Source organism: Pteropus alecto, unplaced genomic scaffold, assembly GCF_000325575.1.
Source record: "Pteropus alecto unplaced genomic scaffold, ASM32557v1 scaffold71, whole genome shotgun sequence".
NCBI lineage: Eukaryota > Metazoa > Chordata > Mammalia > Chiroptera > Pteropodidae > Pteropus > Pteropus alecto.
The window spans coordinates 10,439,138-10,463,438 of NW_006433024.1; the positions used below are offsets into that span (position 1 = coordinate 10,439,138).

At 42.7% G+C, this 24,301-nt stretch overlaps 1 protein-coding gene across 3 annotated transcripts in view; it reads left to right on the forward strand.

Annotated features, from left to right (window-relative positions):
- KIAA1549L (KIAA1549 like) overlaps positions 1-24,301 on the forward strand; it is a 231,813-nt gene that overhangs the window by 195,460 nt on the left and 12,052 nt on the right. For all 3 annotated transcript variants that reach the window (XM_015586326.2, XM_025044169.1, XM_006908018.3), the window contains exons 16-17: positions 1,218-1,347; positions 20,333-20,683. In XM_015586326.2, coding sequence (XP_015441812.1) covers positions 1,218-1,347; positions 20,333-20,683 — 481 coding nt within the window. The remainder of the gene's footprint in view (positions 1-1,217; positions 1,348-20,332; positions 20,684-24,301) is intronic.

The window sequence follows — 24,301 nt, forward strand, 5'->3', positions numbered from 1 at the left end:
AGTGATTTTATACCACCTTTGTCACTCTGCAGGATCACGTGAAAGTCACCTGTTCCCGTTGGACCTCACTCCCCACTCATAAGGGTTGCCTCTTGTGGAAAAAAAAAGTATAGCCATAACCTTCATTTGTTGCTGTTTCTTACCCCTCCTCAACAAAATTCTCGTAATGCCAATGGAAACAAGACAGTGGTGACAAATATGTATTCCCAAGGGGCGGGGTGGCGGGGGGCCTTGAGTGGAGCCTCTGAACATGCTACTCCCTGGGCTTGAAATGCTCTGCGCTCAGATGGGCATGCAGCCACCTCTAATTAGGTCTCAGCTGAAATGTCACCTCCCCAAGGAGTCCTTTCCTGACCATCCTATCTAAAGTCATTTCCACCCTCATTACCCTCTGTGACATGTCCTTGTTTTTCTTCATAGCACTTATCGCTCTGGAATTATTATGTAGACTGTGTGTCTCATTAGAATGTAAGCTCTGTCTTGCTCACTGTGGATCTTCATTATGTTCCCCAGTGACTGGAGCATAGTAGGCTCTCAGTAAATATTGGATGGATGGATGCATGCGTCGATGGTTGGATGGATGGATGGATGGATGGATGGATGGATGGATGGATGGATGGACGGACGGACAGATGGATAGACGGATGGACAGATAGACAGAAAGACGGACTAACAGCCCCAAACTGTCTCCAAGTTTATGGCTTCTTAGCCCAGAAGGGAATCTACTATGGTTGTGGGAAAGGTAGAAAAGAAAATCAACAGTGGCAGCATTAAGCCATTAGACACAGGGTTTATTAACACATCATGCAACCCTGCATGTGGAATCAGAAAGATCAAAAGGAACAGGAGGCTGCTGAGTCAACAGTCAACAAAAGCAAGTTTGTTCTTCTAGTGTTAGCTGTTTTAGAGGGTCAAGGGCAAGTCCCTGGCCTTGCCATCAGCAGGATTTTAGATGAGGTTGCAGTGTTGCAGTTGATTGTAGTTACCATATGAAAGAGCATTTACGATTCAGCCAAATGGTTACAGCATCTGGAAAACAAATCTTTATTCCACTATTTCTATGGCCCCTGATGGCTGGGGAACATATACCATCAATTCTGATATTTGAGAGGCAAATCCAACCAAACCCTTCATTGGTTGCCTGTAGTTTGGATCAGTGGAGAATTCCATCTGTCAGGGCATTTGCTGCATCATAACAGTTGTTGAATTTTCTTCAGGCAACAGACGAAGAACTCTGTCTACCGAAGCCGGCAGTCTCTGAATAGCCCGAGTCCAGGGGAAACAGAAATGGACCTTCTGGTGACTCGGGAGCGACCCCGACGTGGAATCCGTAACAGCGGATACGACGTAAGTCTCTGGTGGGCCAAGGTGGATACCAGCTTTGCTTTCCCTGAAAGCAAAAGGGACAGAACATCCCATATGTTTCTACTTACTGTATATTCGTGGAATTTTAAAATGCAGTAAAATTTTTTCTGTTTTATTATTCCTTATTATCTATTTTGCAAAGTAAGACTACTTGGAATTGCCAGAGTAACAATTTATTGCTAAAAAGATATCGATTTCTAAATTCAATCATTTTATAAATAGTGCTTTATTGACCTTCAAATCAACAGCTATTCTAAATGACCTTAATTTTTTTCCCTCTGTCCTTAGGAACTCAGTAGAAACCATGGCCATGGGTTAGAATTCATTTAAAAACAGTCTTCTTTTAATTCATAGCAATGTCGAGAAGTTGGATTTGTTCCTGATTTCATAACTCCTCAATATGCCATGGAAACAGTGAGATATCCAACAGAGCGATTTGGTGATTTCATATGATGGAGCACCTGCTTATGTGCGGGGATGTCTCCAAACAGCAAAAGTTCTTCTAATCCCATAAAACTTCCCCAGATGCCAGAGTCACAACTTGGTGCCTCCTCTCAAGTTGTTTACATCCTGCCATGTGTCCTAGAACCCATGAGTTGCATTCCCGTGAATGGTACCCTACTGAGACATGCAATCAGCCTCATCCCGCCCCAGAATTTCAAACGGTTTGGAATGTATTCTTTGGTCTTATGGAAAATATTTATTTCCCGGTCTCCTAAAACGTTTTTCTTATTACAAATAGAAAAATTTCTGTAACAAGGGTTATGATTCAAATATGTCTGGATAAAGTTTTAGTATAATTTGTGAGGTTGTAATTTGAAAATGACACTTGAGTTCTTAAATATACCGAGCTAATTTGAAGGCAAGATTTTTTCCCCCCTCAGGATAGGTTTATTGTTTTCCACAAAAGCTTAAAATGGGGTTCTTTAATGGTCCAATTAAAAATAGATATTCTACCTAATTTGAATTTCTAATTACCTTTCTTAGATTTAAACTTGATGTTTGTGTTGGTGGTGATACCCTTATCTTTCATTTTTTCCTTTTTTATTTAAGACATTTAGATAGTTTAGTTTTATAAAATTCTAGATGCTTTGGCCAAATCATTTTTTTTCTTCAGGTTAAATTTATTCGACATGAATTTTTCTCCTCATAAAAGTTTTTCTTATACCAAACTCTGTCATCAATCTGATAATCATCCTGTGGTTAAATATTGGGCATTTGAGTTTTCCAATTAATCTCTCCCTACCAACAGTGAAAATTCTTCCTGGATGCTTATCGTTGGGGGAGATTTCTCTTCTGTTCCAGCATATCCGAGGTATGATAGGATTCTAAATTTATTTCGAGATTAGTATTTATGGGTTTCCTGTGAGATTCGAGACACAGACGTTTTTACAATTTGAGGAAATAAGCTAGAGGTATTAGCTTATCAGTCTTGAAAAGAGAACATGGCAGATTTTTTTAAACCACTGTGCCATGACTTAGAGTATTCGCTTAATGCTTTTGGAATGACTTGTTAGTAAATTACCTAGAACAACAGAAGGAGAGAGATGATTTTAAAAAGAGGTTGCTCATCCCTCACAACTGTGTAAATATTCCAGTCACAGATTACTTTAGGGAGGCAGTAATAGATTTTTTAAAATGCATGTTTCTTTGAGACAGGCATGTGCTCTCAGAAACATACGGAAATATAAGTTCCCTTAAGAGAAAATGATCATCTAGGGAGCAATTTTAAGAATTTAGACTGTTGCCTATAAGAATGAAATTGCTTCCTATATCTCCTCCTGTGCTTTTTATCCTAATCATGTGAAAAGTAGCTATCATTCATCGAATGCACCCTACAGACCAGGCCCTGTTCTCGTCTTTTCATGTGTATTATCTAATTGAATCTGCACAGTCACCAGTCAGGTAGGTACTCTCCTTATGCCCCTTGTCTTGATGGGAAAACCAAGGCACAGAGCAATTACATAATTCGTCTGCCCGGCTCCAGAGCCCATTCCCTTAACCACCATGCAGTATGGCTTCATGTACACCCACCACACTGTACATCTGACCTCACATCTCATAATATGTATTTTGTATTTCTGAGTCTTTCGAAGAGGCTAGATGTCAGGTTTCACAAGAATTCTTCCGGGGTTTTTTTTGCACACAAGCAAAACATGGAACGGCAGCTAAAGTAGAAAAAGAGAAGAGTCCTAGTTTAAACAATGCATTCATTTTCTGAGCTCTTGATTTTCCAGAAATGCCGAGGCACTCCTGGCGAAAGAATCCATTAGCCCAGCAGTGAACAGGTCATGCGGTTGGAAACATGTCAATCTTCCTACTGGGTGTAGGTATCTTGAAGCCAGGCCAAAATTTCTAGTCATTTCTGCCAGATTAGGAAATACCGGGGGGACCTGCTCCTTGACTTGGTAGGAACAAAAGCACTAAGAGATTGATTTAATTGTGAATTTTTCAAAAGTTGAAAAATTTTTAGTCCCAGCAGGAAAACCTGCATGTAAAAATAAATGAATAAATAAATGAGCAAACAAACACATGCTCCATAAACAAATCTTAGCCCCAGGACTGATGGCAGTCTGGAGTGTTTCAAAATTTTTCCATAGAGCAGGAGTTATCAGGGCCTATAGAAGAGAGACTCTTAGCTCCGTGGGGTTTAGAAATCACTGTGTTTTGCAAGAACTGTCAACTTCTTGGTCACCCTAACATAAAGCTGGTAGAAGAGATGTCAGCCCAATGTTTAAAAACAAAATTATCTATTTCAGAGTATTTTTTAAATGTTTTTTTTTTTTCCCAAATGAAAGTCACATAGAAAATAATAAAGTGCTGAGGAAAAGAAAATGGCCCAAATGTGAATTTTTCCTTTATCAGCCAAATAAATAACTTTCATATGTGGTTGATGAATCAGCCTTTGTGTCCGAAGAGCAAGTAGTAATCAGATCATTCCCCAGAAATAAAAACACACCTCTTCAACCTTGATTTGTGTTTGGAGTTTAAAACACAAATCCTGAATGGGGTCAGCTATGTACTTTGGCTCTGAAGGAGACTCTGAAATGGATTGTCTGAATTATAACTTTGAAAATGAATGCTGACCTCTGAGAAGTAGAGACCTTTGCAAGCTCCTTCCCTCAGGTCCCTCTCCTGCGCTTTGTCAAAGGTTCCACACCCAGAAGATACCCAGAGAGCATTCATGGCAGACCGCTGGGCTCAGACCCTAAAATCTGGGCACTGGGTTGAAAATAAGAGCGATTGATCTATCAGCAAATCTCAGAAGCAATATTAAAGTCTCTGCTATAGCAATCACAGCCATCAGTCTCATTCCGGAGGTCTTCTTCAGGGAAATGTCTTGAAATGTTAGTGAAAACCGGATGATTTTACATCTGAAAAGTATACATATCTACAAAAAGGGGTAAGAGTCAGCTGCAGAAAACAGAAAACATCAAGTCATCTAAACAGACAAAAAATAATTGTGAGGATTAGGTGTTCCCAACGTCATCAAAGGCCTGGAGGAATGTTCCAAGAAAGACTGAACAAAACCACTGGGCGGGCCCTGAGGAGGGGCTGCTGTCTCTGCCCCAAGCAGGAAGGTGGGGAAGCAGGCTGCCCTGGAATTGACTAGAAGTGGAAAGATGGGCCCTGCCTCCTGTCCTCTGTCCCAATTGCACATTAGTGCACCCAACTGACAGAACCTAATGTTTTAACCACAGCCGCCGCCTCACGAAGCAGTTGGGGGAACTCATGGAGGAAAGTATAGCAAAGGGGAAGATGGAGGCATCGCCCAGAGCTTAGTCCCCAGACACCTGCTGAAGGCCCGGGTGCATGGTGTCATGCGATGGGGTGTTTATCTTGCTGGCCTCTCTCGGCTGACGGTGTAGCTAATTCCCTTTGTTCCAGCTGAGCGGTGGTTACCGGAAGGAGGCCAAAGAATCTGAACAGTTGTTTTGATGGGTTCCATTGGCAGGGGAATGAAATATGACGCAGAAAGCCCCTGACTGCCTGCGATAGCTCATAGCAAGTCTGGGGCTGGGGCTTTCTAGATAAATTCTAAATTCTGTTATTTGTGGGAGTCTTCCCTGCTCACCCACGCCCAGTCCTCCCTCAGCATCTTACAGCTTCAGCCATGATAGCGGAGACCAAGGCGAAGCATAGGAATGCCCTCGGCACTGCGTGATTTTCCCAGTTAAGGGTACAACCAACTTTGAGTTTCATTGAGAAGCAAATGGTTGGATTGGGGATTTCGTCCTTCACCTCAGCGTGTTCATTGTGCTCTGAACTAGGTGCTCTTGTGTCGACCCTGCTCCACCACCATCATCCCCTTAGCATCCCACCTAGAACTGTCTTACCTGTGTCTCCCATCTCAGCCTTTAGTCTCTTCGTTCTACATCTGCCTGCTAGTTTAAACAATTAACCCTGGCTCGATCTGTTATCTCAAGTTAATTTATAGTACATTGTATTTTAATAGGGGCTTTTAATCCAAAGGAAACATCTGATCGTCTGAAATCAGGCTACCTCGTTGAGCCTGAGGCAAAGAGATGGAGGTGTTTGGTGGTGATGGTGGCCTTTTGGTATAAGTCCAGATCTCACCAGGCTGGTAGCTCTTCAGTAAAGTACCCGTTAACCCCGCAAAGGAGGCCCCTTGGCAAGAGCGGAGGTTGCCAGGTTCGAGAGGGAGCAGGCCAGTTTCAGGATGGCCTAGTGCCCTCACTCGGAGCCAGGCCCCCCTGCAGGCCCAGGACTAACCTCACATGCGGGCAGTTTCCCACTGGGCAGAAGATGACAACTTCCCTTCTGCTGTGAGCACACAGGTGCCATCTGCCTGTTCATTCTCTCTGATGCCCTGTGATCTGGATGCCTGCTCCTAGTACCCGCCTACCCTCCTGCTTCTCCTGGACTCAGAGCCCTCATAGCCTCTTGACCAAGGTGGCCACTTACTACAGGCTAGGTTCTTGGTATGAACACCTGTAGGGGAAGGGGAGGTAGCAGGATTGGTCAGAGTTAAAAGCTGGACTGTGATACAGACACTGCAAGGCCTCAGCTGACCCACGGGTAGCTCTGGAGCTCCCGTGACCCTGCAGAGTTGTCCTGAGTTTGCACGAAGCATCTGGGCTTTTGTACGCTATAGTATGACCAGTTCCCGGGTGTCCTTGGGTGACGCAGCTCTCTGTCGCTAAGGACACTTCCCAGTGTGAGAATTGGCATTGCGAAATCCTTGCCGTGCCCAGAGAGAACAAGGGCAATTCCCAATTGATAGCCGAGGGCTTGCGGCTGGCAGCGTGCCCGGCAGCTGGGGGAGCATGTCCTGCAGTCCTGAGCAGCACCGCACAGTGTCCTCTCCACACTAGTCCCTCCCAGCCCTGGTTCTCCTTGGCCCCTGCAGGAGCCGGAAGCCAGCGGACAGAGGAGAGCACCTCTTAGGAATTGCTACCTCTTTCATTTCCTCCAGCAAATATTTACCGAGTGCATTGAACATAGGAAAATTCAACAACATAGGCCCTGGAAGACAAAGGGGAAAAAAAATTTAAATATTGTGAAAAAATAGCGTTTATATATATTCTGTTGATATTATACCTTACAGATTATATATTTCTTTTTACATATTAGACTACAAGGTAATACACAGCTACGTGTGTTGTACTATGTGGACAATGTAAAGGATTTCCAAAGGTTTTACTATATACAGGTTTCACCTTCTCTGCTGGCGTCAGCATCTAAGGCCCACATGTAATTCCACTGTGCTATCTGTGCGAGACTCTATGGAGAAGAGAAAGATGGATTAATACCAGTGCTTACCCAAGGCGCTTTTACAAACTAGTAGAAGAGACAGGTAGAGATGCACGCAGTGTACCATAGCTGTGAACAGGGATAGGAGCTGGGAGTCCCCCCCGAAGGTTTGACCTGTGTATCCCACAGCCTCTGCCTGGTCCAGTCCCCATGACTCACCACTGCGGAAGCCACCAAACAACCGCCAGAGGGATTCTTCTAAAACACACACCCTTGTTTAAAATCCTTCAGTAGCTCTCTGTAGCTTTGGGGATAAGACACAATCAAACTCGAAGCTTCTGGCTCAGGATTTATCTGCCTGGCTGGCCTAGGCATGCTCTTCCAGCTGACACTTGCCATTCCTTTAATTACCCATTGGCTCCAGCCTGCCTGTCCTTCCCAGACTTGTCATGTGGTTTCACATCTCTGTGTCTTGTATGTGTTCATCCCTCTGCTCAGAACATTCTCTCCCACCTGCTTCATGCAGGCCAAGGTTTCTCAGCTTCAGCACTATTGACATTTGACACTGGATAATTCTTTGTATGGAGGTCTGTCCTGTGCATTCTAAGATGTTTAGCAGCATCCCTGGCCTCTACGCACTAGATGCCAGTAGCACCTCTTGATTGTGACAACCGAAAATGTCTCCAGGCTTTGCCACGTGTGCCCTGGGGGCAAACCCACTCCCAGCTGGAAACCACCTGTCCAAGCAGTGCTTTCAGAGTTTGGTTTAAACATTATCTCCTCCAAAATCTTTTCCTTGACCCCATATCTATGGGTCTGACTTAGATGCCTGCCCTTTGTGTTCCAGTAGCATCTGGGACTCACCCCAATCAAAGCCCGTACTTCTCTGTCTTCCGTCTGTAGGTTTATGCATATCATTTCCCACATTGACTCTTCAAGGACAGGAATCATGTTTTATTCATCCTGGAGACCTCAGTACTCGGAATGGGAACCGGCACATAGGAAATGAAGTGTCTCTGTTTGTTAAGCAAATGAACAAACAAATGTGTCAACCAGAAGAGGTGACTCCTGAGCTGAGACTTAAAAATACGGGGCAGATTTATAACTTTGAGCCATATAAACATTTGACTTGACTGGCTTATTAAAATTGTAGACAAATGTATGTTATTGTTTGAAGTTCAGTCTACATGGTGGTTGTCAGTTAGGATGCTTTGGCTAAAATAACAGAAAACCCAGCTCAGCTCATCATGTCTTAAATGTGTATGGGATGTATTGGATACAGTCAATCTGGGCATGGTTTGATTGGGGCTCCAGTTCATTTCTCTGCATTATGAAGCACTGTCCTTCTTCCTGTGTTGGCCTCATCTACAGATTGGTTCTCTCTGGTAGGAGATGGCTGCAGCACATCTGTATAGGGCTTTGACCCATGCAAGAGAGAATTTCTCTTTTCCCAATTAGGAAACGAGGTTTACGGTTTTACTCTAATGGAGCCACCAAAGGTTAAATGCCCACCCCTGTATCGATCACTGTAGCAGTGGGGGTAGGAGGAGGAGAGGAGGGGGCTTAAACTGATTGGTTTAACCTAGTCAGACTTCACCAGTAGAGCTGGGGCAGGCTTATTCCCCCCAGACCTTCTAGCTGAGAAACAGGGAGAGGAGTGGATGGGTGCTGAGACCCTCGCAGTCCCAACATTGGAGGTTGGGATTTTTAAGGAGCAAAACCAGTATAATCCTCCCTGTCACTCTTCCCTCCAGTTTCAGCCTCTCATCTCTCCGGTTGGCTCTCCTTGAAGAGAAAGGTCAGCGTGACAATGAGCCAGCGATGACTCTTCTCGTGGCTTGGAAGTCCTGGCTACGGTTGGAGGTTGTGTTTTGGAGGCAGATAGAGTGACAAAGAGGGATTTCGTGCGTCTGTCTGGCTTTTTCAGGAGGCGAAAGGAGCAAAAGCAGATGTGAGCTGGCAGTGGGGAGAGCCTGTTTCGTTATGATTGATCTCTCCAGATTGATCTCTCTGTCTCCGTGCCGCCTGCAGTGCCAGCTCAGCTAAGGAGATGAGAAAAATCAGGGGATGACTCACCTCAAAAGTCAAAAGCAAAATAGCTTTCCATGAGAGAAAGCTATTCTTATGTGTTGACTTTCAGGTCGATTCCTTTATAAATGGTATATTTAATTAATTGACTGCAGCTCATATTGTTCTCAGCATTCACAAATGGAGTGGGATGGTTATGCTCATGGCCTCTGGAGCTAGGCTGCTTTCAAGTTCCAGCTCAGCTACTTACTAGCAGTGTGAATTTGGGCCAGTTACTTCACCTCTCTGTGTTTTAGTTTCTCCATCTTAAAATGAGGATACACATGGTCCCCACCTATAGGGTTGTTGCGAGAATTAAATGGGTTAATGCAGGTAAAGCATACAGTGAACATTAGCTGTTCTAACTTTGGCTAACGGATTCCATGAGGGAGAGAGGGATACATTTTTTTCCGTTTCTTTTTCATTTTAGCACATTAGACACCTCAGAGCTGCTGTGAATTCTGTCACACACCCAAGAGAGGATTGTATTCTTCAAAGGGCGCCTTCTCCAGAGTGACGTGGCTGGAGAAGGACTCTGTAAAGTGTGCCCAAGGCCTTCCCCCCATCACCTCAACGCAAGCCACACCTCCAAAGGCGACCTCTAAGGTCACCCTTTGCTAAGCACAGGGCCGTCAGCGGTCGTAACTCAGGGTAAATGGGATCTGGTGACTTGCTCAGTAATTGAATTTTCACTGCTCTGTGGAGGGCACCAGGTTAAGGGGGAAAAAGGCAAGAGGATGGAATCGGTTCCTGACGCTCCTGCTATAGGATGAAGATGTTTTGTTTTGGGAGTAGTAAGTAATGCCGAGAGACTTGTCCATTTGCTGAGGACATTGAAGCACCTTCTTTTATCCTTGACTGCCCATCCCCATAATCTCAGTGTAATTATGGGTCACTTTTTGGAAAATTTTTTAAAATGCCCCTCTGCTTAGAAATCTGTAAGAGGCCCTATAATGTCTTTTCTACTCACCTAAAATACAGAAACAGCATGCTGTTTACATATTCCTATAGCTTTGAAGTAGTTATGGGTCATCCTTTGGAAAACAATCAGAGAAAAATTAAAAAGTTGCTGAGATTTTTTAAAAATTCCAGTTTCACACCTGTCGCAGAGGAGACGTCATCAAACCATTATTCTGAACCGCCTACCTGTTCCAAGGGGCACCAATTTCCCTTTATTGTCAGAGAAGCTTTTGAGATGTAGGCTCAGGAGGAAGCTGCCGACTGCCCTTGAGCCAAGATAACTCTTCTCCCCTCAAGAGAAGGTGAAAACCTACTGAAGTCTGGTTTTCAGAAATAGCTTTGTAAATACGTCTCTGCTTCCTCAGCGACAGGCAGCACCTGCAGTGGGGTTGTTATAGCCAGAGCAGGTGTTAAATGGAGAGAAGCAGCACTGTTTTGTAGATTAAAAAATGGACATGGAGCCAGATTAATTCATCATGGCCAGAGGCCCAGAATTCTCTCTTGCTGAACCACTTCCCCCACTTGGTCTTTGGGCCCTGGCTGTGAAGTGGCAGAGTTGTTCGGAATCTTCTCTCCTTGCTGGATGAAACTGTGATTGACACTGAGCTGACAATCACTGCCTTGAGGCAGATTTTGGAGAGGGCTTTCAAATTTTTCTGCTCCAGAAATGAAGTGCCTGGGTGAGGCAAGGTGATAATCACACTTGTGGATCCCAAAAAGTATGACCTTGTAAGACATCTGTCCACTTTGGAACTCACAACTCAAGAAATTCTAGAATAAGTGGCTCCAAGAATCCATTCCTTCTCTTCAACTCCATTTTAAATAAGACTGTCTCATTCATTTTAACATGTGAAGTGTCTTTTACTGTTGAAGACTTTTGAGCAGAAATTCTTCAGGCTCTATTTTAAGACTAGGTCTCATTCATCCATTCCACAAGTATTTGATAAAGTCCTACTGTTTGCCATTTTGAGATGCTGCAAGAAACGTGACAAAGTCCCTGCCCTCATGGATTTTATATTCCAGTAAGGAGACGGATCACAAACACCTAACCACACAGATATACAGCACAACATGGGAAGTGCTATGGAGGAGCAAGGAGCAAGGCAGGGCAATGGAGAATAACAGGCAGGGCTCCTTAGAGACCGACCACGGCTGTCTGGGCAAGTGACTTTTGAGCAGAGCTCTGAAATGAGGGAACATTCTGGGCAGAAGGAACAGCAAGTGGAAGGGCTCAGAGGAAGACCTATGCTTGGGGAGCCCCGAGAATATCAAGGAGACCCACATAGCAAGATGCCTCTTCTTGGTTAAGGATCTCAGCTTTGACTCCTTCCTTTATTTCATCTCTGTATTTCCTCCATCAAGTCTAAAATATATCCTGAACTCATCGACATCTTCTTTGTCCGTGCCCACCCTAACCCAAGCCCCTACCATCTCTTCTTGCCTGGATTACTTAAGAGTCTTCCAACTGGCCTCCTGTAAATTCCAGTCACATTTCTCCTCCGCTTAAAATTCTTCAAGGGTTTCCCATTGCGCTTTGAAAACAATCTAACCTTCTGACATGGCCTTCAAGACCTTAGTGATCTGGCCCCTGCCTGCCTCTCCAGCCTCATCCCCTGACAATCGGTTTCAGCCACATAGGCCATGTACTAGTCAGCTCGGGCTGCCATGATAAAGTAATACAGACCTAATGACTTAAAACAACTGAAAATTTTTTCTCACTCTTCTGGGGGCTGGAAGTCTGAGATCAAGGTGTTGGCAAGGTTGGTTCCTTCTGAGGGCCATGAGGGAAGGATATGTCCCAAGCCCCTCTCCTTGGCTCATAGATGGACATCTTCTTCCTATTTTCATATTGTCTTCTCTCTTCACACGTTTGTGTCCAAATTTCCTTTTATTATAAGGGCCCTGGTCGTATCAAATCAAGGCCCACTCTAATGACCTCATTTTAACTTAACTAAGTTAAGATTGGACTGCAAAGGTCCAATCTCCATATGCAGTCACACTCTAAGGTGCTAGGGGTTAGAACTTCACCATTTGAATTTGGGTTGGGGATGCAATGCAGCTCATAACAGACAACTTTCTCTTCCTCAAATACTACAAGCTCTTTCCCATCTCAGGACTTTTTCATAAGCTTTCCTATGATTGTCACATGGCAAACCTCTTCTTCACGGTCTTCAAAAATGTCTTCTCTTCTGAAAGGCCTTCATCCCCATCAAACTAGCCCTATTGCCCAACCCATTTTGTTTGTTTTATTAATCAAATTTATATGTGATAAAATGTACAGGTCTTTAGTGTACAATTGGATAAGCTTTGACAAATGTGTATACTCTTATAATCACCAAGCTAATCAAAACATGGAAGATTTTCATCACCTCCAGAAAGGTGCCTCATTCTTCCATTTGGGCAGTCTTTGCTACCACCACCTCCAGCTGGCAGCCACTTTTCTGATATCTACCATCATAGTTTAACCTCTTCTCGAACTATATAAATGGAATTATTCAGTATGTACACTTTTGTGTCTGACTTTTTTGCTCAATATCTATCTATGTTGTGTGTATCAGTAGTTTATTCTTTTTCTTACTGAGTACTCTTCCATTGTATAATTATACCAATTAATTTATCCATCATCCCATTATTGGACATTTGGGTTGTTTCTAGTTTGGAGCTACTAGAAAAAAATTGCTATCAACAATTTCATGTAAAAAATTTATGAATATGTATGTTATAGTCTGAATGTTTGCCTTCCTCCAAAATTCATATGTTGAAATTCTAAACCCTAATGTGTTGGTATTTGGAGGCGGGGCCTTTGGGAGGTGATTAGGTCATGAGTGTGGAGCCCATGAATAAAATTAGTGCCCTTATCAAAGAGGTCCCACAGAGCTCCCTTACCCCACATGAGGCTACAATGTGAAGTCTGCAGACCAGAATAGAGCCATCTCCCGACCATGCTAGCATCTTGATCTTGGACTTGCAGCCTCCAGAACTATGAGAAATACATTTCTGTTGTTTATAATCTACCCAGTCTGTTATTTTATTCTAGCAGCCTAAACAGACTAAGACAATATATTTTCATTAATCTTGGATAAATAAGAGTAGCATTTCTGTGTTATAGGTAGGTGTATATTTAACTTTTTAAGAAACTACAAACAGGTTTACAAAGTATGTGTACTATTTACCCTACTCCCAGCAATGTGACAGTTCTAATTCTACAGTATGTGCTTCAGGACCAGGAACTAGAACTAAGCCGTGTTGGAATATTTTCCAAAAAGAGGATACTTAACATTCCCAGCAGGGCTGTAATTTCCTTCAAGTTTGTTCCTGTGGTGTTTCAAAGAGAAGCTGAAATCACATCGATACTTAGCCGCTGTGCAGGTCACCCTAGGTGTGTGGGACTGGTGTGCTCTTTTGAAAACAACGTTGTATCAGCTGAAAAATAATAGCAACTAAGGTGTTTCACCAGCAAAAGGATTTATTTGGGAAAAAAGAAAAGGTCTCAACCCAGTACATGCAGACATGACAAGCCACACGCTCACATTGCAAGATGCCAAATGGAGAAGTATATATTAGACAGGAAAAGAGAGCAAGGGGAGGGACAGGTAACAACCACAGAGCTTTACTGTCAGCATGGAGTTCTTCCTGTTGGGTTCTCGCGATGACTTGGACTGCAAGAACTCTTCCCATAAGCCCTAGCTCTTCCATAGACCCATGTTCATTTAAAGTCTCAGGCATAATCTTTACCAGTTGAAAAGACCACAGATGCTTGCTTTATCCAGTGGGAACCATAAAGCTCAAACCCAGGAGTCTTTTTGTGTTAGGGTGTGAAGAAATAGCCTTAATTTTTCCTAAATACCTGTATTCTTTGCTGCTAAGTTATGGTACATCATAAGTAACCAAAGTCTTAAATGTGTGCATATTCCCTCACTCAGTAATTCTACCTCTAAAAATTTAACCTAAGGCTAAATCCATGGTTATGTGCAAAGTTTTAATCATGAGTATACTTATTTCAGCCTTGTTTCTATAGAAAGATATTGGGAAACCACCTAAAATAGTAGACAGTTAAATATAGGTTGGAAACTGCATATGGCAGAATACTGTGAAATCATTCAAAGTTATTCCCTATAAATACATATATTGGTTGACAGTGACATTTATTTATAACATTTTTATAACAAGGTTATAAATATATATATATATATCCTATTTTATAAAAAATCATACATATACACATAGGTTTATGACCCAGATGTCTCAGTCTGAGAGAATATTTCTGTCAACAAAACTAATTATAAAATACTTCTTCTTTACTCATGTTGCCCAGTAATACTTTTAAATTTTGTTTTATTTAAATTAATTTAATTTAAAATTCCCTCTCTCATTCATATGCCATAGCTGTTTGTGTACCTCTCTCCGAAATCTGCTCAAAAATCCCGCAGCCCACACCTGTCTGCCTCTTTGTCCTCCCCCACTTCCTATTCTCCATCACAAAAGCCTGAGAATCTTTGTGGCAAATAGTGGTCTCCCAGAGCAGAAGCGGAAACTGACCCTGCCCAGACTAGCTGTTCTTCGCTGAGGCTTGGGGTGGGGTGGTGCGTAGGGTGTGGGAGTAAGAAGGATAGGAAACATCTGGGAGGCTATGCACAAAGGTCAAAATGCTAACAGTTATATCATAGGTGATAGGATTAGAGTGGATTTTAACTTTCTTCCTTTTGCTTTTCTGTATTTTCTAATTTTCTACCATGAACAGACATTCCCTGATTAATTTTTAGAATTTTTGTTGAAGTATGTCTTGATTAGTTTATAAGAATAGTTTTTAAAATAATCGTTCCTCATTGCTTCTCAGGAGTGTGTGGTTGGAGGAGCAAGTATGGTAAACTTAAGTTAAAGAGGTTTAAAAATATATGTTCTGTCTCAGATATGGCCCCCAACATTGTACCCATGCCAACTGTCGGCCAACATTGGGAGATTTTTCTTTGCTCCTTTCTCCCCCTTTTTGCCAAATGAAAGCAAAAGGTATTTTCAGAAATGTGCAAATTAAGGAGGATTGGGGCAAGTAAAACCAGTAGACATGATAAGCCTTATCTGAGAAATGGGTACAGCCATACGGCCCTCAGAGATTGGTAAAGTAACACATGTGGCAAACACAACACAGGGCTGGCACATCACAGGTCCTCAAGTAGATCTGAGCACTTGCTGTGTTCTCCTACTTAATAATTACTGGTTTCAACTTTCGGCTAGGCCCTGGATTAGAAGCTGTGAATATAATGATAAGACGCTGACCCAGCCCTCAAGAAGCTCCCTCCCAGTCTACAAGAGGAGGTAAATAACAATTATGATAGCAGCTAATATTTATTAAATGATTATGTGCTAGACACTCCTCTAAGTACTTTATATTTACATATCGATGCTTTTCATCCTTATAGTAATCTATGAGATAGATTATCTCAATAAATGTTTAATAGTGGTATTCCTGATTACAGAAGTCTGTTCCTTCCTCTGTCAGAGCCCATATCTGTGGTATGGTAATGGGTCTGTTTGTCTTTGTCCTCATGGATAAGAGCCTGGTTGCTGGAATCAGACTCCTTGGGTTCAAATCCCAGCCCCACCAATTATGTATCATTGATCTTTCAATGCCTCAATTTCTTCATCTGTAAAATGAGGGTAATCCTAGTTCTTACCTCAGAGGTTACTGTAAGGAAAAGAGTGAATATGTATAAAACACTTAGAACAGTGTCTGGCTCCTAAGCTTCTAATAAATGTTAGCTGCTATTGTTATTGTTGTTGTTGTTATTTGTCTCCTCCTATAGCTTGGAAGCTCCTTGAGGGCTGGGTCACTAACTTACTGTTGTATTCACAACTCTCAACCCAGGGCATGGCATGGGGTTGAAATCAATAATTACCTGCTGAGTAAAAGAACAAACTTATTAGCGCTCACGTGTTTCAAGGCGAGGAGGGAGGTGGAATCCTTTCATGAGTAGGTAGACATCAGAAAGATGATAGTAGAGAAATCTGGACCCTGTAGAGCAGATGGAGTCCAAGAAACAGTAAACGTGAGAACCAGAAGGGACTTCACAGACCGTAGTTCAACTCTTCCATTTTACAGATGAGGATGCTGATGCTCAGGGAGCTCATGTGACTTGCCTGTGGCAGTGTGGCTCATTAGCATTGGAGGAAATTTGTTAGGGAAAGTGGGCCCTTTATCTTAAGCTCAAATTCCACACCCTGGGCAATTGGACAGGTTGTTTTTTTTTTTAATTTTGGTTCAGTTTCACAAAGCTTTATTGAATGTCAGGTGCCTTGTGCTAAGCTCATGAAAGACAGAGGTGAGATGAGCTCACAGAGCATCCAGACTTGGGCAAGACAGACATTAAATAAGCAAATCAGGTGTTATGAGGGGGAAGCCCAGGGAACAATGGTAGCTTGTCTTGTTTTCATTTACAAATGTCAAGAAACTGAAAAACCAAGTGAGAACAATGGGAAAACACTTCTGTAGACCAAACCTGTTGAGGTCATACTTGGATTATGACTCTGGGTTCTCCAGTTAAGGGGAGCCTCCTCTCCAACCTGCCCATGCAAAATGGAAACTCTATGGGGGAAAGCAGAGGTTAATTTCCATTGGTGTGTCATGGGGTAGATGCAGTGGGATCCTGGAGAAAGTATCTCCACATCCCTAGCAGAGGTAGTATCTCTCTACCAACCTTTCTCAGAAATGCCCCCAACCCAGCCAGCTCCACTGCAAGGCTCCTGGGAGAATGGGAAAGTAGGCAATTATTGCTAAGAAGTATATTTTTTGCCCTGCTTAAGGCACAACTATAAATTCACGTAATAAAAATCCACTAGTATGACTGGAAATGCATAGCACAGTTCAAGGGTGGGAAAAAAAACCATAGCTAACCCCAGTGCCATTAATCTTCCACCTGGGAATAGTTTAGCATTAAGCATCCATTATTTATGATGGAGACTGAGATGTAGGGAGGAAGGGCAGTGTGTGGGTAGCAACCAGCACTGACACGGAAATGTAAGAGGCAGTGTGGTACAGCAGAACATGCAAGGGGCAGGGGCTAGGAGAGCCAGGCTCTGCCACTGGCGTCTCTGCATGACTTTGGCTAGAGGACCCAAATTCCTCATCTGAAAAATGGGCTTGAATTAAATGGTCTCCTAAAGTCCCTTCAGGCTCTGAAATTCAGTTCATAATATTCTGTGTATTGTGAAAAAAATGTTTTTCAGAAGCTGTATTCGCTACCCTAGAAGGTGTCACCAGGCCTTCAGGAAATACATTTTCCTAAAGAACCCCAGTTCAGAAAAGCCCCAGTGTACCCCTAGCCCAGGGTTTGCAGGCATGCACCCACCCAGACATGAAATGTCTCTGAGTTCCTGTTTTTTTGTCATAAAGGTAATTTTGTATTCTACTCCATAATCTATCTTTGCTTGTGTTAATATAAAAATAGTATTCTAAATTACTTACTGTAGAGATGTTTGTTGATAAATCTGGATTTGAAGGTCGACAAGGACTTTGTCTTTTGATCTTGAGCTATAGCCAAGCCCTAACTCTGGGTGATGACAGGAAATGTCTTAATTTCTTTTTTGTGCTTTCTGTATTTTTGATTCTTCTCTAATGAGCATATAGTAAATACTAAAGAAAAGTAAAACTTTTAGACGTGAAAAATAACAAAGTTCTGACCTTCCATATATAGATTGTAAAGAGAAGGTCTCCTCTTTATGAATGAGTTCCCTAATGATGTTTTCTTGCTGTGCTCATTCTTATATGAGTGCTTTATACAGTCATTACATGAGAAATATGTACAGTCGAATTAATAAAAGTGGTAGTAATGATGATTATGATGATGATGGCATCTACTATTATCGTATTTTTACCATATACTGCTTTTCTAAACTCTTTACATATATTGTATTTTTTAATCCTTATAAAACCCTTGGAGGCAGGTCTTATTTTTATCCTCATGTTACAGATAAGGAAACTGAAACATCAAAAAGTTAAGTAATTTTCCTGGTTGGAATATCTTTTCTGCCCTGTTCTTTATGTTCTCCGCACACCTTTTAGATCTGGCCATTGCTGTGATATGTGCCCATTGCTGAGTCATCTTCCCTGCACAGCAACAGCTTGGCTGTGTCACCTTAGCAGTCCCTAATCTCTCGTTTTGCCCTGAGGCTTAGCTGCCACACTGTTCAGTGGGACACCTGTGGGAGCCCATTCCGCCCATCTGGCACTTGCACAGATTTCAGAGGGCAAGGACATCTTTAGGACAACCCTTATCTAACAGGGGACTAGAGCTAGTGGAAGAAACTTCGCTATACAATCCTACATGCATTCTACATAGTTTCTTGGAGGGTCCCCAGTGGGAGTAAGCCACAGTGCTCACAGCAGTTACTAATTTAGTCCCCACCTTTGACTGGCATTTCTTCTATCCCCAATTTACTCATCCTAGGCCCCACTCCTATACCCTAGAATTATTTTCCAAAATAAATTATCTGTATATAAACATGTCTCAGGCTCTGTTTTAGGAGGAGCCTAAGCTAAGACATTGCCCAGCGTTACACAGCTGTTAAACTATGGAACCCAGGTAGAAGAATATTCACTCTGTAAAATAATAATAAGCATCCAGAACCAGGGTATAAATACACCAATCTTTTCAAATGGGTGCGTGTGTATGGAGGAGGAATGTACATACACACTCAGATAGGCTCGGGAGTGGAATAATATACCAAATGTTAATGGAGTTTTTTTTCCTCTTGCTTATCTGTATTTTCTGATTTTTCTGAAGTGACCACCCACCTTATCTGAAGTTTCACTTTCCATGGTTTCAGTCACCGGAAGTCAACCGTGGTCTAAAAATGTTAAATGGAAAGTTCCAGGAATAAACATTTGATAAGTTTTGAATCGCTTGCCGTTATGAGTAGTGTAATAAAATCTCGCACTGTCCCATTCCGTCCACTCTGGATGTGACTCATCCCTTTGTCCAGTGTATCCAATCTGTTACGCTCCCCACCCATTAGTCACTTAATAGCCAGCTAGGCTATCAGATGAGTTATTAGGGAGACCACATTCACTTAAATTTTATTCCAGTATATTGTTGTAATTGTTCTACTTTATTATTAGTTATTGTTGGTAATCTCATACTGCGCCTCATTTATGAATTAAATTTTATCATAGGTATGTATGTATAGGAAAAAACAGTGTATATATAGGGTTCGGTATTATCTGCAATTTCAGGCATCCGTGGGGGGTCTTAGAACGTATCCCCCGCGGATAAGAGGGCACCACTGTACTCATGTATGTGATGGATGGAGAGCAGGGTGGCAAACTGACCTATGCCAATGTATCTTTTCAGAAGTCTCACGTTCTTTTAGCAGACATTGGTAGCCATGGCATACTTAAAGTGACCGTGGATTAACTACTCTCCCACTCCCTCACCATCAAGGTATAACAAAAGCAAGTCTCAGACCAAAATCTGCCATGACTTAGTAAATAAGCATTCTTTAGCAGGCAAGCATAAGACAGTCCATGCATCCTGCTCTGGAAGCTGACGAAGTCCTAGCTCTGTGCCCACTTAAATACTGCAGCTATTCCCTAAACGAAAGGTTCACTGGAAGAAGGCAGGAGAACGTTAACATTCAAGATAATGGGTCTCAGACGTGAGCAGGCATCAGAATCCCCTGCGGGGCTTGTTAAGCACAGATTGCTGAGCCCTGCCCCCCAGGCTTCTGAATCGGTGTACATCACACCTTGAGATTAGCACTCTAGAGGCAGGGTTTTGTTACTCTTTCTGAAACTGGCATCAGGCAACCAGCAATTCCCTAACCGATGGCTGGACCATTTAGAATTAGTCTGGAATCTAGAGCACCAACCTATGTGGTGTAGACTACGGAATTCTCTAGATTCCTTTACCTAAAAGGCATAAGGGCAGAGAACGTCTCTAAAAGGTTTTAGCGAACACCGTCCATGTTGGCAATGGAGAGACATTTCTCGTGGTCATTACGCTAATTAGCAAAGCCTGCGACGTGGATAGCCAAAGTGCACAGGGAAAGCTGTGCCCTACCGATAATACAGAGCTTATCGCCGTCATGTGAATTCCTGGATAGGACATCCAGGATGTAACAAATTAGCACATATGCCAAATATCACCTGTCCAAGCTGAACATTTTCAGTACACTACAGGCAACATTAATGGGAAGGAAATTAACATTAATGGGTGTTTGTTTGCTCCCACAGACTGAGCCTGAAATCATAGAGGAAACCAACATTGACAGAGTTAACGAGCCCCGGGGCTACGCCAGGTCGAGACAGGTGAAAGGCCACTCGGAGACCTCCACGCTGAGCTCCCAGCCCTCCATCGATGAGGTCAGGCAACAGATGCACATGCTGCTGGAGGAGGCCTTCAGCCTGGCATCCGCGGGCCATGCAGGCCAGAGCCGGCACCAGGAGGCCTACGGCTCAACTCAGCACCTGCCCTATTCGGAGGTGGTGACCAGCGCTCCAGGGACCATGACACGGCCCAGGGCTGGGGTGCAGTGGGTGCCGACCTACCGCCCAGAAATGTACCAGTACAGTCTGCCCCGGCCAGTAAGTCAGACGTCCCACCCACCTGCCATCATGAGGTCATTCCCACACAAGGCGTTCCAACAGGGTTCTCAGAGCTGGGACTTCCAGTGATTATGTCACCTTGGGATTTGGAGATGAACTTTGCTGGGCTCTCATCCCATCCTCCACCCATGAGCCAAGCCTAAGCCTTTAGTCCTGTGGGCACAGGCGCACAGGAAGCCCTACGTCCAACCGTAATACATTTTAAGATGAATTGCCTTTCCTGTTATCCCTCCTGCGAAGGGCTGACCTCATTCTTCACGCACTGATGGTTTCCTACATTTCCAGGTGTGAGGACTCACTTTAAATGTCAGTACGCACCGCAGAGCTGCATGTTAGGGGCCCGTGTAGCCCGTGTAGTTCAGAGCAGAAGCCCCGGAGGCAGGTGACTTGACTTTGAATCCCAGCTCTACCACTCACTAGCTTTGTCACCTGGGAATGTTACTTAAATTCTCTACAGGTAAAATCAATAAATAAGAAAAATGATCTACTTCCTAGGGCCGTTGTAAAGATTGAGAGAGTTGATATGTGTGAGGTACTAGAAGAACACTGAGCACATAGTAAATGCTATAGAAGTATTAGTTGTGGTTATTTCATTTAGTGGTAACTACACTTGAGTATCCGAGAAAGCATTCAATGACTAAAAGCTTCCATGATGTTAACAATTTTAATTAGTTTTGCATTTCATTCATCACCGTAGCATCTACATATCTTTTTAAAAAGCAGACTTAGTTTTATGAGCCATAGACCACAATAGACAATGCTTTATTATAGATTCTACCCTTGTAATATTTAATGGCCTATCCCCAAGGGTTATTCATGAATAGAGCTTTATAAATTGTTGTGTTATGTAATTACATAATAAAACTTACATTCATTGCGTGTTGCACTGTTGCTAGGTACTGATCTAGGTGTCATATGTACGTCCTCTCATTTATTTAGTTCTTACTACAAGCCTCTGAGACAGATACTAGTTTTATCTCTATTTTACAGATGAGGAAACTAAGGTTACAGAGCTTATTCAAGTCACACAACCAGCAAGGGGCAGAGCTAGGACCCAAGGCCAGGCAGTGTGGCGCCAAAGTCCACATTCTTAACCAGCTATTCTGCCTTGTGCTATGTTACATTGCCTCTCCATCTGTTTAATTTCTTTCATTTGCAATAGACTATTTGGGACACCTATGGGCTTGTGGAGCTTTATGATAACATCAACCCCCCAACCTGCCCCCTCAAAGTCCACACTACACTGGTGCTTTAAAAAGTTTCTATTATTTGACTAATATAGTTTGTACACTTGTGCATTTCCTTACTGTTCTTCGCTGCAGATCCCCTTCCCTGCACCCCCCGCTCCCTCCCCACCCTGGATCACTGAGATGTCTTTCCTGGACACTGCTCCAAATCCTGCCGCTCTGTCTCTCTGTCGGTGCCCTCTCTTTGATTGTCATTCTCTAGCCTAACCTTTCCCTGTTGATTAAGCTTTAGTGGGAGAGACCAAAGTTTATTTCAAACTGAACGTCTGAGGCAAGGGTGGCTGTGCTTGGGTGGGGTCGTCATCACTGCAGGGACTTAGGAGGTGCAGAGTTTCTATGTTGTTTGTTAGCTCCAGGGTGATTAAATCTTGGGACTGTGACTCATGCTGATTAAGCTCACAACTGCTCTATTATTAAGAATACTAACTCCCAAACCAGCACTGAGAAGCTGGATGACCACGTGGGCCAGCATATTTGCTTGCTGGTCAACAAGGTCTTACATGAAGTAAAAGCCAATTTGGGAAAAGGCATTATCGAAGAACTGGTTGTTTAAAGTCATCTTTCTCAGTCTGTGATATGCAAATCCAGAGAGTACAGTCAATAAAGGAAAGAGAGTGAACTCAGGGCATCTTTTTTGCATTCCATTTTCTAAGATATGTGTAGATTAATGTAAAATTCTTCTTATTTTTAAGGTAAAATAGAAGACTTAGGGGCAATGCTCAGATCTTAGGAATACAACTCTGCCTCTGCTAGCAGGGAATTTTGCTGGATACGCTCAAGAAGCGCTGCCTTCTAGAAGCGTGTCAGGAACTCTGGGGCCACCACCAGCCATGCTCCCATCAGTGTAGAATCGAAACTTTTTTTTTTTTCAGAAAGTTAGATTCTCACCGAGCCTTATAAATCTACCACCTTAAAATACTTTCCCAAGACGGTCCTATTACAGTTTCTATAATTTTTACTAATTGTCCATTAAATTGATACCCACCTTTATGGGAGACGAAGGGATTTTCACACTGAGATTTAGAAAACTCCCAATCTTATCACGTTTATACAGACTTCTCAAGTGTCTGTCCCCTGAGAGAAGTTACCTGTATCTAGTCCATATTGATTCACATTGACCTTAATTTCAATGATTCATACTTCCTGATCTCCATACATTGACCATGTCCCTGGATTTTCCCTCAGCCCGGAGTAGAATGGCAGTTGCCAGCCGAATGACCTTAGCCAGTGACTGCTACCCTGAGCCCGGATTCCTCAGCCATAAAACGATGGTGATAAGAGGACTGTCATGAGGATGAAATTCATGTAAAATGCTTAGCACAGTCCTGACACATAGTAAACGCCCAATACTTGTTTGCCTGTTATTAATTAGAGTGCTTTGTATGGTACCTAGTCCTAGCACATCAAATGATTCAAAAAATGGTAGTCATTATTATAAAAATATTCTCTTTTTCATTGGATTCTACTAGTTATATCCCTTTTGCCTGACAGTTCTGAAACTACATCTTTTCCTCTTCCTGCCCTGTGAAATTCCTGTAAGAGTACGCTCTGGGTGCCCCAACTCAGAGTCCCAGAGAAACTGCACTTGTGTTTAAAGATGATTCTCAAGAACAACTTGACTGACCCCTCTGACTGGAGGCCAGATTTTGGGGATCTGTAAAGAGATTTAGGTTTCAGAGAGAAAAACTTAAATGACCTAGATGAATCTTCCAACCAATGACAGTCAAGAAGATGCCACAAGCCACATTCATTGTGCCTTGATTTGACAAAACCATATAAAAATCTCATCATGGGACATATGAAAACTTAGATGGTTCTATTTGTTAGAATTTGAGGTTGGCAGTTGTGCCAAGAAGCGCAAAAACATCAGCATGATATACTTTTTAAATGAGGCCACCCGAAAATAGAAAAGGCTTGAGAAATAACACAACAGGGATGGGTTATATCAAAGGCAATTTTTTTGTTATTAAAGTTTCCTTTTGTCAACAATACATGTGGCCCCTATTTTCATGAAAGGAGAAAATAGCTAACAATACACAGTAGAAATGGTGGTTCTTAACCCAAGTTCTTGCCAAGCCTCCTTGTGCTATGATAATAAGAAAATCAATAGAAAAGGTGGCAATTTAGAATGATAACTATGATTACTTTTCAGCTTCCCAAAAGTAAGCGCTTTGAACTCTGCCAGAGGATAATTGGAAGCTGGTGGTTTTAAATGCACAAGGCCAGACCAGTGGCATTTATAGCACAGAAAAGGTTACTGCTGGCAGCTTGGGATTTCTGCACTGCATTTTAGGAGACTCTCGATCATATTTTACCCCTTGAATCTGTGAAAAAAGTAGACTCGACATGT